Source organism: Panicum virgatum, chromosome 6K, assembly GCF_016808335.1.
Source record: "Panicum virgatum strain AP13 chromosome 6K, P.virgatum_v5, whole genome shotgun sequence".
Lineage (NCBI taxonomy): Eukaryota > Viridiplantae > Streptophyta > Magnoliopsida > Poales > Poaceae > Panicum > Panicum virgatum.
The window spans coordinates 17,477,840-17,491,650 of NC_053141.1; the positions used below are offsets into that span (position 1 = coordinate 17,477,840).

General features: G+C 47.5%; 1 protein-coding gene across 1 annotated transcript; it reads right to left on the reverse strand.

Annotated features, from left to right (window-relative positions):
- Positions 1-895: 895 nt before the first annotated feature.
- LOC120713309 (protein NUCLEAR FUSION DEFECTIVE 4-like) lies at positions 896-13,600 on the reverse strand. The gene is made up of 4 exons (XM_039999297.1): positions 13,275-13,600; positions 12,163-12,372; positions 8,864-9,149; positions 896-1,486 (listed from the first exon to the last, which is right to left on the reverse strand). Exons 1-4 carry the CDS (start codon positions 13,598-13,600, stop codon positions 896-898), a joined length of 1,413 nt encoding a protein of 470 aa, XP_039855231.1.
- Positions 13,601-13,811: the final 211 nt, after the last annotated feature.

Sequence of the window (13,811 nt, forward strand, 5' to 3'; positions counted from 1 at the left end):
CGCGTAATCCGATCCCATTTCCGTATCCGTATTTTCCGAACCCAATTCCGTTTCCGCCAAAAAATATAAAAACGGAAGTAGAAATGAGATTTTTCAATATGTTTACGTCCGTTTTCATCACTAGGTGGAGGTCAGGGGAGTAAACAGCCATACGCGGCCAGCTGAATATTTTAATGAGCACCAACAACTCACAATCGAACCGAGTCTGAAATTCAATTTGAGTTATGACACCCACCGTTCCACCGCCACAGTGTGCAATGTTCGGTTTCCAGCGACTTCTGTTCCATTTTGGAATACACTGCGACTACCCTAAAAGTCAAATTGTATTAGCTATGTATCCTTGTTCATATGTTAATTTGTGGGATCTACGTGATCGTGTTGTGGACGAATGATTTATCCAACTCGCATATGAGATGGATTAAGACCCACGTGTCAATGACATAAGATAGGTCCAACTAAAAATTTAGGTGGAAACTTTACTCGCTTTAGAAATAGATATATACATATAAATATAGATTTGTATGGAAATTTATAAATACATAGAGCATGTAAAGTCAGATCGTTAACACTTTAACACTCTATTTTGATGTCCTATGAAAACAAATTCGGTTGCTACCAGTTAATAGTATTTTTCTCTCAGACGAAACCAGCACCAGCCACCAGCCACCAACCAGCCAGCAGTACTTTTCTCTCACAATAAATCAGCACCACCCACGACCAGCCGAGCAGAATGAAAAGCAAATAGAACATCTTTTGTCCGGTCTAGGTGAGCAACTCACGTGCACACACCTCACCTTCAGTTGAAGAACCAATTCCAAATCACCACAAAAAGTTACACAAATATTTAAATCCCCCAAAACTTTATAAACCCAACAAAATCGCGCTTCAGATGGTCTCAGTGCTGCTGGGAGCTATTCGGCAGCCTGAACGACCCGCCGGCGTACAGCGCCCGGTACACCGGGCGTATCCTCGCCGCCAGCACCAAGCTCACCGCCGTCCCCAGCGCACAGCACCCGGCCAGCACCACGAACGACACCCTGAAGCACTCCGCGCCAAGGCAGGCGTGCGGGTGCCCGCCGTGCCGCTGCCTCGCGGCCTCTCCGTCGTAGAGCCGCCCCACGAGCTCCTCGGAGAAGAGCACCGCCGCCAGCGGGTTCGCCACGGTCATGAGGTTGTAGAAGAGGCCGAAGTTCTTGAGCCCAAACAGCTCCGACGTCGTTGGGATCATCACGGCGAACTGCACGCCGTAGCAGACGTCGATGGCGGTGACGCAGGCATAGACGGCGCCGGGGGCGAGGGTGTAGGCCAGACAGAGGTAGACGACGGCGAGGACGGCCTGCGTCAGCGACATCCAGATGGGCCGGGGAACCAGCAGCGTCGACCGCACGAACTTCTCCGAGATGCCGCCGCCGCCGAGCCGGCCGAGGAAGTTGCCGAGCCCGAATAGGGACAGCAAGACGGTCGTTGTTGGTGATATGCGCAAGAGCTCATCATTACAATACGGTTTAAAGACCCAAGAGGATATTGATCCAAGAGGGATTAGGGTTACTAATGGACCTATGAGATAGAACCACATTAGTACGCCCTATATATACGAGGGAGGGGCTAGGGGGACGACACAACCCGTGAGCCCCACCACCTCCCTAGCCGCCGCCCCCCCACTCTCGGCCGCCGCCCTTGCCGTGCGTGTGGTGCTAGCACACCGACGCTCGGCGTTTCATCCCCGTACGTGTGGACTCCGTGGAGGCGCTACTGCGACTGCTGCACTGATCGGCTGCTGGGATCAAGGACGAGGAGCTCGGTTCGTGGGACGTGATCGACTACTTCCTCTACATCGACGCGCGACTTCTTCCGCTGCGCCGCGCGTCTAGTTGTAACGATCTATGATCTTCTACTCGCAAGTATCTTGGGTATATGCGGTAGTGATGCTAGCGTAGCCTACCCGTTTACCTACAGTGGTACCAGAGCCATCTTGCGTAGTTTTTGGTCTGGATCATTAGCATATACGTGATATGTTGTTGTAGTAGATTGGATCTATTAGTTTTGCACGGTTTGATTAGATCAATTGGTCATAAGGGGTTAAAACTGGAGCGAGTTGATTGCGCGGCATGTGACAAAAAAGATTAGTTCGTGTTCTTTCTCTGTTATGCATACGACATGTCCCTACCGGCTGGAATCACCATCAGGGACTAACTGTGTGCATAGTCAGCAGATTGAACCAACAGATCGAGGTCATGTGTAGATGTAGTCTTCTCAAGTGCAAAGTTTACACGGTCAATGTGATTGACCTAGTGAAAATTGAGGCATTATTAATGGCTCGGATTTGAGGTGATGCGATCACTCAGATGAGATTTTCATAGGGATTCCATAGATGCGATCTGTGTAATTCCAAAGATGCGATCTGTGTAATTCCCCTCGACCCCCCCCCTGACCGGCCAGCGGGACTGCCGTTGCTTTCTCGCTATAGCGGCTTCCTAAGCGCTACTTTGGTAGAACACATCGTACGCCTAACTTGTTTTTGTAGGGTGTGGTGTGAATGGTATGGCCTCAATATCATGTGATAATGTATGTGATAATTTGTGCGGCCTGCGTGTCGTAAGTTAACACAACCGGGTTGAGGTTGCACCATTATTGTATAACGACCTACGTGTCAACTTGTGATATTTGAATCCTCATGTAATTATTTCACTAGCTATTAGATGTAGTAGCTTAGTATCTTTTCATGGAGGCTTCAATCATGATGGCGATGATGATCACCACAAGACAGGACAGATGGCAATAGAGGTCACCTTGGAGCCATGGCGATGGAGCCCATTGTGATGCAAGAGGCCATACTATTCACAATATAATATGATTATATGCCTGTGATGTTTATTTTCCTGTCACACTATTCTTTCATGCTTTTACATATGGTGGATGTTTTAATCATGATAGAATAGCTTCCCTCAGAAAAGGTTGAGTTTTTGATGCCTTTTACCAATAGTTGCACCTATAAATTTTGATCGTTCTGTGGTAGGTTTACCAAAGTAGAGTACCCTCAGCTATCACTTTTGTATAGAGTGGATGTCGGACATTCAAAAGCATAGTATTGGTTAACTCAACAAAGCTATCAAAACAGTTTTGGGCTTTAAGACATAGGGTTGGGGTCGGGGCTTTGGATGCCACCCAACAAACAAGAGTCGCATAGAGATGTGATTAGCAATTTGTTGCTTACCTGTATCACTACTTTTCTAGCCATGATGCTAAAGCTCACTAGGATTTTAGTGATTATGGATCTTGAACCACTATATGTCATTAGAGGGAAGATGACTTTGATATAGTAGGTTGTCTTTTGTTAAATCAGTTAATGAAAGTCTTCACATAAACTTAGTGCTGAAATCTTGCTTTACTATAATGTTGTAGATCATGTCTGCCAGTAACAATTCTGCTTTCAATTTGCGTTCTGTTCTTGAGAAAGAAAAGTTGAATGGAACAAACTTTATTGATTGGTACCGCAACCTGAGAATTGTTCTCAGGCAAGAGAAAAAAGAGTATGTTCTTGAGCAGCCATATCCTGATGATCTCCCTGACAATGCAACTGCTGCTGATCGCAGAGCTTATGAGAAGCACTGCAATGACTCACTTGATGTCAGCTGTCTGATGCTCGCCACCATATCCCTTGATCTGCAGAAGCAGTATGAGCATGCGGATGCTCACACCATGATCGAGGGGCTGCGTGGGATGTTTCAGAACCAAGCCAGGACTGAGAGGTTCAATATCTCAAAGTCCTTGTTTGTGTGCAAGCTACCAGAAGGTAGCCCAATCAGTCCTCATTTGATCAAAATGATTGGTTACATTGAGACTTTGGACAAACTTGGTTCTGAACTTCACCAAGACTTGGCTACTGATGTTATTCTCCAGTCGCTCCCGGCAAGCTATGACCCTTTTATCATGAACTTTCAGATGAATGGCTTGGATAATACATTGAGTGAGTTGCATGGGATGCTAAAGACAGCAGAGAAGAGCATTAAGAAGAATCTCAATCATGTGATGATGATTCAGAAGGGGACAAAAAGAGAAAGCGTTGGATGCCTCCTAATCCCAAAGGTAAAGGCAAGGAAAAGAGTTCCAGTGGTAAGTCCTCGGGCTCTAAGCTAAAGCCAGCACCTAAGGCCAAATCTGGCCCTACTTCTGAGGATGAATGCTTCCACTGTCATGAAAAGGGACATTGGTCTAGGAACTGCAAGAAGTACTTGGAAGAAAAGAAGAAGAAGAAGGGAAGTGAGACTTCCACTTCAGGTATAAATGTTATAGAAATTAATATTGCATTATCTTCCAGTGAATCATGGGTATTTGATATTGTATCGATGATTCACACTTGCAAATCGTTGCAGGGTCTAAATGAGACTAGAAGATTTGCAAGAGGCGAGTTGGACGTTCGTGTCGGCAATGGCGCAAAGGTTGCGGTGTTGGCGGTCGGCATCTACCACTTGTCTCTACCCTCCGGATTAGTTTTGGAATTAAATAATTGTTATTGCATTCCTGCTTTGAGCAAGAATATTATTTTTTCTTCATGTTTGGAAGAAGTTGATGATTTTAAGATTGTAATTGAGAACAAACGTTGTTCTATTTTTTGCAATGTTATTTTTTATGCTCATTGTCCATTGGTGAATGGATTATATGTTCTTGATCTTGAGGATAAATCTATCTGTAACATTAATACTAAGAGGCTTAGAACAAATGATTTGAATCCCACTTTTATTTGGCATTGTCGCTTAGGTCATATAAATGAGAAGCGCATTGAATAACTCCATAAAGATGGATTGTTAAGCTCATTTGATTTTAAATCATTTGACACATGTGAGTCTTGTTTGCTTGGAAAGATGACCAAAGTGCCTTTCACTGGTCATAGTGAGAGGGCGAGTGACTTGTTGGGACTTGTACATACCGATGTATATGGACCAATGAGCTCAATAGCCAGAGGTGGTTTTCAGTACTTCATTACTTTCACTGATGACTTTAGTAGATATGGCTATATCTATTTAATGAGGCAAAAGTCTGAATCATTTGAAAAGTTTAAAGGATTTCAGAATGAAGTACAAAATCAATTAGGCAAGACAATTACATTTCTGCGATTTGATCGTGGAGGAGAATATTTGAGCCTTGAATTTGGTGATCATTTGAAGCAATGTGGAATTATTCCGCAGCTAACTCCGCCCGGAACGCCTCAACGGAATGGGGTATCCGAACGGAGGAACCGAACCTTGTTGGACATGGTTAGGTCCATGATGAGCCAAACTGATCTTCCATTGTCATTTTGGGGTTATGCTCTAGAAACTGCTGCGTTCACACTGAATAGGGTTCCAAGTAAGTCTGTTGAGAAGACACAATATGAGATATGGACTGGGAAGCGTCCCGGATTATCTTTTCTCAAAGTTTGGGGATGTGAGGCTTATGTCAAACGTTTGATGTCAGATAAGCTCACTCCAAAGTCAGACAAATGCTTCTTTGTGGGGTATCCTAGGGAAACCAAAGGATATTATTTTTACAATAAGGCGGAAGGCAAAGTGTTTGTCGCTCGCAATGGTGTTTTATTAGAAAAGGAGTTTCTCTCAAAAGGATTTAGTGGGAGCAAGGTGCAACTTGAAGAAATTCAGGAAACACCCGAAACTGTTTCAGCACCCACTGAAGATCCACGGGATATGCAAGATGTTGCACAACCCGTAGTTGAGGCACCAGCCCCACGAAGGTCTATAAGGGCACGTCGCGCTACTGACAAGCTCAACCTTCTTATTACGGAGGAGCGCCACGTATTATTGATGGAAAATGATGAGCCCTTGACCTACAAAGAAGCAATGATGGGACCCGACTCCGACAAATGGCTTGAAGCCATGGAATCCGAGTTAAAATCCATGCATGATAATCAAGTTTGGAACTTGGTCGATCAAATTGATAGTGTAAGGCCTGTCGACTGTAAGTGGATTTTTAAGAAAAAAAATTAGACATGGATGGAAATGTTCACATCTATAAGGCACGATTGGTGGCGAAAGGTTTCCGACAAATTCAAGGTGTTGACTATGAGGAAACATTTTCGCCCGTCGCAATGCTAAAGTCTGTTCGGATTCTCCTAGCAATTGCCGCATATTATGACTATGAGATATGGCAAATGGATGTCAAAACCACTTTCCTTAATGGACATCTAAGTGAGGATGTGTATATGACACAGCCTGAAGGTTTTGTCGATCCTAAAATGCTGGGAAAATATGTAAGCTTTAGAGGTCCATCTATGGATTGAAGCAAGCATCTCGGAGTTGGAATATTCGTTTTGATGAAGTAGTCAAAGGGTTTGGCTTCATCAAGAATGAAGATGAGCCTTGTGATAAAAAAAATGCTAGTGGGAGCGCACTTGTGTTTCTGGTCCTATATGTGGATGACATATTACTGATCGGAAATGATATTCCAATGCTTGAAGCCGTTAAAACCTCATTGAAAAAGAGTTTTTCGATGAAGGATTTAGGAGAGGCGGCTTACATTCTGGGTATTAGGATCTATAGAGATAGATCAAAAAGGCTAATTGGATTAAGCCAAGACACGTACATTGACAAGATATTGAATCGGTTCAATATGCAATATTCCAAGAAAGGTTTCTTGCCAATGTCACATGGCATTACTCTAAGCAAGAGTCAGTGTGGTATGACACCTGATGAGCAAAAGAGGATGAGTACGATTCCTTATGCTTTAGCCATAGGGTCGATCATGTATGCTATGCTTTGCACGCGCCCAGATGTTTCCTTTGCTCTAAGTGTTACGAGCAGGTATCAGTCAGATTTCGGTGAAGCTCACTGGTCAATTGTAAAGAGTATCCTTAAGTACTTTAGAAGAACTAAGGATATGTTCCTAGTATTTGGAGGTGAAGATGAGCTCCTTGTAAAGGGTTACACCGATGCTAGTTTTCAAACAGACAAAGATGACTCCAAATCGCAATCCGGTTTTGTTTTCTGCCTCAATGGTGGGGCAGTGAGCTGGAAGAGTTCCAAGCAAGATACGGTGGCTGATTCGATGACAGAGGCCGAGTATATTGCAGCTTCCGAAGCTGCAAAAGAAGTTGTTTGGATCAGAAAGTTTGTTTCTGACTTGGGTGTTGTTCCTAGTGCGTCCAGTCCAGTGGACCTCTATTGTGATAATAGTGGTGCCGTTGCACTAGCAAAGGAGCCTAGAACAACTAAGAAGTCCAGACATATACTGTGAAAGTATCACCTCATCCGTAACTTTGTTGAGAGAGGTGATGTGAAGGTTTGCAAGGTGCACACGGATTCAAACATTGCTGATCCGTTGACGAAGCCTCTCCCACAACCAAAGCATGAGGCACACATGAGATTTATGGGTATTAGATACTTACATCAGTAATTCTAGTGTGCGTGGGAGATTTTTGTGTCATGAGTATGTTTATGTAATGATGAATAATTGTTATTTGTTCCATGGATGATTATTTTACATTGATTATCAAGTATGTGACTTGTTCGTGAAACTTTTTGTTGACAATGATATGATTCTAAATTATCCCTAGTTTATGTCGTTATGTGGGACAACAACGACGTTGAGACTAGCACATGCATTAATTGATGATCATGTTTCACGGATCATGGATATGGAGATATCGGATTAATGATGTGGACACATGTTGGTGAACATGGTGTTGGATTGACCCACTCCAAGATAATGTTGGGATTGTTATTTTGTATGTGCCATCAGTTGTTCTTGAGTGTTATACCTACTGGATCCTTAGACCTGACATCGCCATTGTTTCTCACTGTGTGTAGTGGTGCATCTTGGGGCTGCTAAGCGCTACTCCGTGACTGGGTAGTTACAAAAGTAGTTTACAGGTGTGTCATGAAACATGGAATGGGATGTGAGCGGATCAAGATGAAATTTGCCCCTCCTAGATAACGGGAGAGATATCTCTGGGCCCCTCGAGATAGTTGGATTTGAAAGTGCATGGCCATGCCAAAGTGATTAAAGAGTTAATCACGATGACTAAAGGTTAGTTATGAATAGAATCCACTATTAGATCGAGAGAATGGTCGAGCTATTACAAAGGTGGCACGCATCTTGCTTTGAGCTTGACTGGTATCGTGTGGCAAAGGGATCGGTGTATGAGTATATCTAAGGTTCGGCCGATATGATCTTTATGTGTATTTGTGAGTCACTATGCCCTGCTAGGTGCCGCTATTGACTTGTGATTCGGAAATGATTTCCGATCACGACCACCTACACATGAACCTAACAGGTCACACACTTAAGAGGTTTGGAATGTTGGAAAGCTTGCCTATATGATTGTCTCTAGTGCAAGTGGGAGATTGTTGGTGATATCCCCAAGAGCCCATCATCACAATACGATTTAAAGGCCCAAGAGGATATTGATCCAAGAGGGATTAGGGTTACTAATAGGCATATGAGATAGAAGCCCATTAGTAAGCCCTATATATACGAGGGAGGGGCTAGGGGGGGCGACACAACCCGTGAGCCCCGCCACCTCCCTAGCCGCCGCCCCCCTCTCTCGGCCGCCGCCCTTGCCGTGCGTGTGGTGCTAGCACACCGACGCCCGGCGTTTCATCCCCGTACGTGTGGACTCCGTGGAGGCGCTGCTGCGACTGCTGCGCTGATCGGCTGCTGGGATCAAGGACGAGGAGCTCGGTTCGTGGGATGTGATCGACTACTTCCTCTACATCGACGCGCGACTTCTTCCGTTGCGCCGCGCGTCTAGTGGTAACGATCTATGATCTTCTACTCGCAAGTATCTTGGGTATATGCGGTAGTGATGCTAGCGTAGCCTACCCGTTTACCTACAGTCGTGTCGGCGATGCCGCCGCCTCTTCCTTTTCACCACGGCACCCTCCCCTTCCGCCAGCAGGACGGCCAGCTTTTCAGAGTCGCCGTCGGCCGGCGGCGCGTCCGATGGGATCAGAAATGGCTCCTCCTCGGGCGACGCCGGTGGCTCGGCGCTCGAAGCTGCTGGCTGCTTCTTTTTCTTGAACAGTGTCATCTTCACTGGAATCGCGAGGAGCGCCAGGAGCAGCAGCACGGTGACGCCGAAGAACGCGTAGCTGGTGGCGTCGGAGAGCTCGACGGCGCTGCCCAGGACCGTCGTCCCGACGAGGTACGCTCGCCGCCTGCGCGAAGGCCATAAACTTTACCACAAGCTCCAAGCCACGGCCGAGGCTCTTCGTGCCTGGAGCAAACAGCTCATCCCCGACGCCAAACTCCATTTACACATGGCCCTTGAAGTAATCCTTAGATTGGATGAGGCGCAGGAACAGACAGCTATCGCCGGAGGAGTAATCTCTACGTAAAATGCTCAAACCAAGAGTGCAGGGGCTGGCGGTCATTGAGCACGCCCGCCGTAGTCAAGCAGCCCGACTGCGAGAATTAAAATTGGGGGACGCCAACACAAAAAAATTTCACCGGAGAATCAATGCGCGAAGGAGGAAGAACTTCATACAACGACTCAAGAAGAGAGATGCAGGGTGGGTAACTACACATGAGGAAAAAGCCGCTGAGATATAGTCCCACTTCACGGCGACAATGCAACGCCCACTAGTCCGGCATGCTGACTTCAACTGGGACCTCCTTGGTATCCAGCAACACGATCTAAGGGCGCTGGATGATCCTTTCAGTGAACAGGAAATAAAGAACGCCATTGACTAGATGCCGGGGGACAAATCACCGGGGCCTGACGGCTTCACCAGTGCCTTCCTGAAAGCTTGTTGGGGCATCATCAAGAAGGATATTATGGAAGCGGCTAACACTTTTCGTTGTCTCAGGTTGAATAGTCTGCAACTAATTAACTCAGCCAACATAATTCTCATCCCCAAAAAAAGATGGCGCCAACACTGTAGGAGACTTCCGGCCAATAAGTCTCATTCACTCCTTCGTCAAAGTCATAACCAAAACTCTTGCACTCAGACTACAGAAATACATGCCCTGGCCAATAAGTCTCATTCACTCCTTCGTCAAAGTCATAACCAAAACTCTTGCACTCAGACTACAGAAATACATGCCCTCCATCGTGTCACAGTGTCAGAGTGCTTTTATCAAAACAAGGAGCATACATGACAACTTCATGGCGGTGAGGACAGCTGCGCGACGGTATCACAGAAACAAGACCCCCGCTTTATTCCTTAAACTTGACATCACCAAAGCGTTTGACTTGGTTCGTTGGGAGTATCTTCTTAACCTACTCCAACATCTTGGTTTCCCGCAGCGCTGGAGGGATTGGATTGCTTCACTTTTATCCACCTCCACTTCACGTGTTTTCCTCAACGGGGTACCCAATCCGCCGATTCATCATGGAAGAGGTCTATGACAAGGCGACCCTCTTTTGCCGCTTCTATTTGTCCTTGCAATTGACCATTTGCAGAGAATTCTCGAATTGGCTACTGAGATGGGTGCGCTTACCAAACTGAGGGGTAAAGGCCCGCACTTGCGCATCTCCATGTATGCGGATGATGCCGCCCTCTTCATCGCTCCGTTGTAGGATGAGGTCCGTACTCTAGCCAATATTCTCAACTCCTTTGGAGAAGTGACTGGGCTCAAAACAAATTTCCAGAAATCGACAGTCATCCCCATATGTTGCCAAGGTATTGATCTAAGTCCAGTACTCATCGGCCTCGCGGCAAAAAGAGCAAGTTTCCCAATTAGATACCTGGGCCTACCTCTGTCAACGACAAGACTGAAAAGTGTTGACTTCCAACCGGTAGTGGATAAAATGACAGGTAAGCTGAATGCGTGGAATGGCTGCAATGTGAGTATGGCAGGGAGGCTCACACTTGTGAAGTCGGTTTTGACCTCACAGGTAATACATCTCCTTTCAGCCCTGTGTGTGCCAAAAGAAATACTCAAGCTCATTGACAATAAACGAAAACAATTCCTATGGGCGGGCAACGATGTGCTGACAGGTGGAAAATGCAAAGTCAATTGGCTTAGAGCGGCAAGGTCAAAAAAAGGGGGAGGTCTGGGTATCCTTCACTTGGGCAAATTCTCAAGAGCCTTGAGACTACGTTGGCTTTGGAAGCAATGTAAGAAGGAAATTGGCCAATGGTTGGACTCCGAAACTCCATGCACAAGCACAGATAAATAGCTATTTGCGGCAGCAACAACAATCACCATAGGTAACGGTGAAAATATTTCCTTCTGGGAAAGTGCCTGGCTTCGGGGCCACAGACCAAGGGACATTGCACCAACAGTCTTCAGCATCTCAAGAAGAAAGAACAGAAGCCTCCGAGCTGCGCTTTTGAATAGCAACTGGGTGCGTGACCTTAATTTTCATAATGCACATTTCTCACCGGCTCATTTCAGGGAATATTGCGACATTTGGCATCAAGTGAGCCAAACAAGACTACATCAAGATATCCCAGACAACATTACTTGGAAGCTCACTGCAGATGGTACTTTCATAACAAAGTCGGCCTATGAGACACAATTCGTTGGATCTTCCTCCACTAGCTTTGATAACCTCATCTGGAAGATTTGGGCGTCGCCGAAATGCAAAATGTTTAGCTGTCTGGCCATCCAAAACAGGATTTGGACGGCCGATCGTCTTGCAGCAAGGGGATGGCCGCACAACACTAACTGTGTTTTATGCCGCACAACACAAGAAACAGGGATCCATCTCATTGCAGATTGCCGCTTTGTGAAGAGAATTTGGGATGCTATGGCCACCTGGGCCAAAGTCGAGGGACTTAGACCGGCAGCTGGGCAGCCTTTCCAATCAGTGGAGGATTGGTGGACCATATTAGCGAGACTACCTTCAAACGATGGAAAAGGTTTGCGAAGCCTCATCATGTTGGTGATTTGGGAGATTTGGCTTGAACGCAATGCAAGAATTTTCAAGCACAAGGAAACACCATGCCCGATGATGATCTCAAGGATTAAAGACCATGTGAGTAACTGGATGGCGGCGGGTGCCAATCACTTGACCGCGATCTTGGCTTAGCAGGAGACTGTTTCTCTCTTTGGTTTTTTCTTTCTTTTGGCCGGCCGGTTTTCTACTTTTTTTGAAGACATGTGCTTGGGCTTGTGCTGTGCTAACTTTTAGTTGTTGCCCATCGGGCACCCTCCTTTTTAATATAGCGGGCAGCTCTCCTGCCAGTTTGTTTCAAAAAAAAAAAGAAGTGGCCATCCTGCAAGGCGGCGTCCTCATCGCCGCCGGCGCCGAGCGCCGGGGTGCACGGCCTGGCGTAGTACATGGTGGAGAGGCACACCACGGGGAGGCCGACGGCGAGGAGGAGGAGGAGCGCCGTGGGCGAGCGGTGGAGCACGCCGGAGAAGATCTGGGTGAAGAGCGCCGCGCTTAGGCCGACGTAGCCCTTGAGGAGGCCGGCGACGACCCCGCGTCTGTAACGATCCGGTCCGGGAGAACGGCTAAGATTTATTCTACATGTTGAGTAAAATACACCTGCTAAATAATTCTCTTGCGTTTTCGTCCTCGCTTCGCGCAAAAAGTTCGAACCGGAGTTAATAGCTTCCCAGAGACGGCTATTTAAGCTGGTTCGGCTCCCTCTCTGCTTCCAGTTTGGGACTAAGGAGCTGAGCCGCGGCACTACAGAAACCCGCGCGGCCCAGTCGGCCTGTGGGGGCCTGTGGGCTGTGACAATCTCCCCCGTTAGGATTCGACGTCCCCGTCGAACCAGCTTACCCATACGGGACAAAGGAGCAGGATCTCCTTTCTTGGCCACGTTCCATACGTCTAGTGCTAACAATCCCATGTGCCACGTCCGTGGGTTCACTGCCAGTATCCCATGTGTGTCCGCCCACATGCTGGTGGCATCCGTGTCCCCACGCGCGCATGTGCTCTTATACGCGCACTTCTGCCCGTATGTGGCGTGAAACCGCGAGAGTTTGGCTCTGATACCCCTGTAATGACCCGGCCCGGGAGAACGGCTAAGATTTACTCTACATGTTGAGTAAAACACACCTGCTAAATAACTTTCTTGCGCTTTCGTACTCGTTTTGCGCAAAAAATTCGAACCGGAATTATTAGCTTCCCAGAGACCGACTATTTAATATAGTTCGGCTCTCTCTCTGCTTCCAGTTTGAGACTAAGGAGCTGAGCCTCTATGCTACAGTACTCCGGGCGGCTCAGTCGGCCCGTGGGCCGTGACAGCGGCGGAGCGGGAAGTTGCGCATGTTGGTCACCGTCACGGCCGTCACGAACTGAAGATCATCGAACATCGATGAAGACAACGACTAAAATGGGAGCAATTAATTCTCAGTTATTAGTTATTACCGGCCAGTACGGCATGCCGATCACGGTCTCGCTGACGGCGAGCCAGAGCGTGCCGAAGCCGACGAAGCAGAACGCGGCACCGTCGAGCAGCACGAGCCAGGGCGGGAGGCTGTTGCAGAGCACGCCAGCGACGACGCCGAAGTTCTCGCCGACGTCGTTGGCGACTCCGAGCATGGCGAGCTGCCGCTGGTCGTAGCCGAGCACCGACTTGAGCGCCGGCGAGTAGAGCGGGAACGTGTACGCGTTGCCCGCCGCCATCTGCACCCACACCGCCGCCGCCAGCCCCACCCACGGCGGCCGCGTCCCGGTCTTCACCTTCACGTTGCCGGTCGCCATCTTCGCGCTGAGACTCGGCTCGCCGGCGGTGCCTCCCCCTTCCACTACTACCATTTCGATCGGCGAGATTCCCGTTTGCTTATATAGGCACGCACGTTCGTTGCTTCTTGACGTAGGTGATCGAGAGCGAGTCCATGACTCCATGGCCCCAGCTACTCCTATTGTCAAGCGCTTAGCTCATATGCTCATCCTCCAAAATTTTCAATCATTT

Bases quoted from the DNA above. Each gene is read 5' to 3' on its own strand.
- LOC120713309 (XM_039999297.1), bottom strand. From the start codon at position 13,600: ATGGCGACCGGCAACGTGAAGGTGAAGACCGGGACGCGGCCGCCGTGG. The intron at 12,373-13,274 runs GTACTGGCCGGT...GGATCGTTACAG, and splicing joins GAGACCGTGATCGGCATGCC to ACGCGGGGTCGTCGCCGGCC. The intron at 9,150-12,162 runs GCAGGATGGCCA...GCCTTCGCGCAG, and splicing joins GGCGATGAGGACGCCGCCTT to GCGGCGAGCGTACCTCGTCG.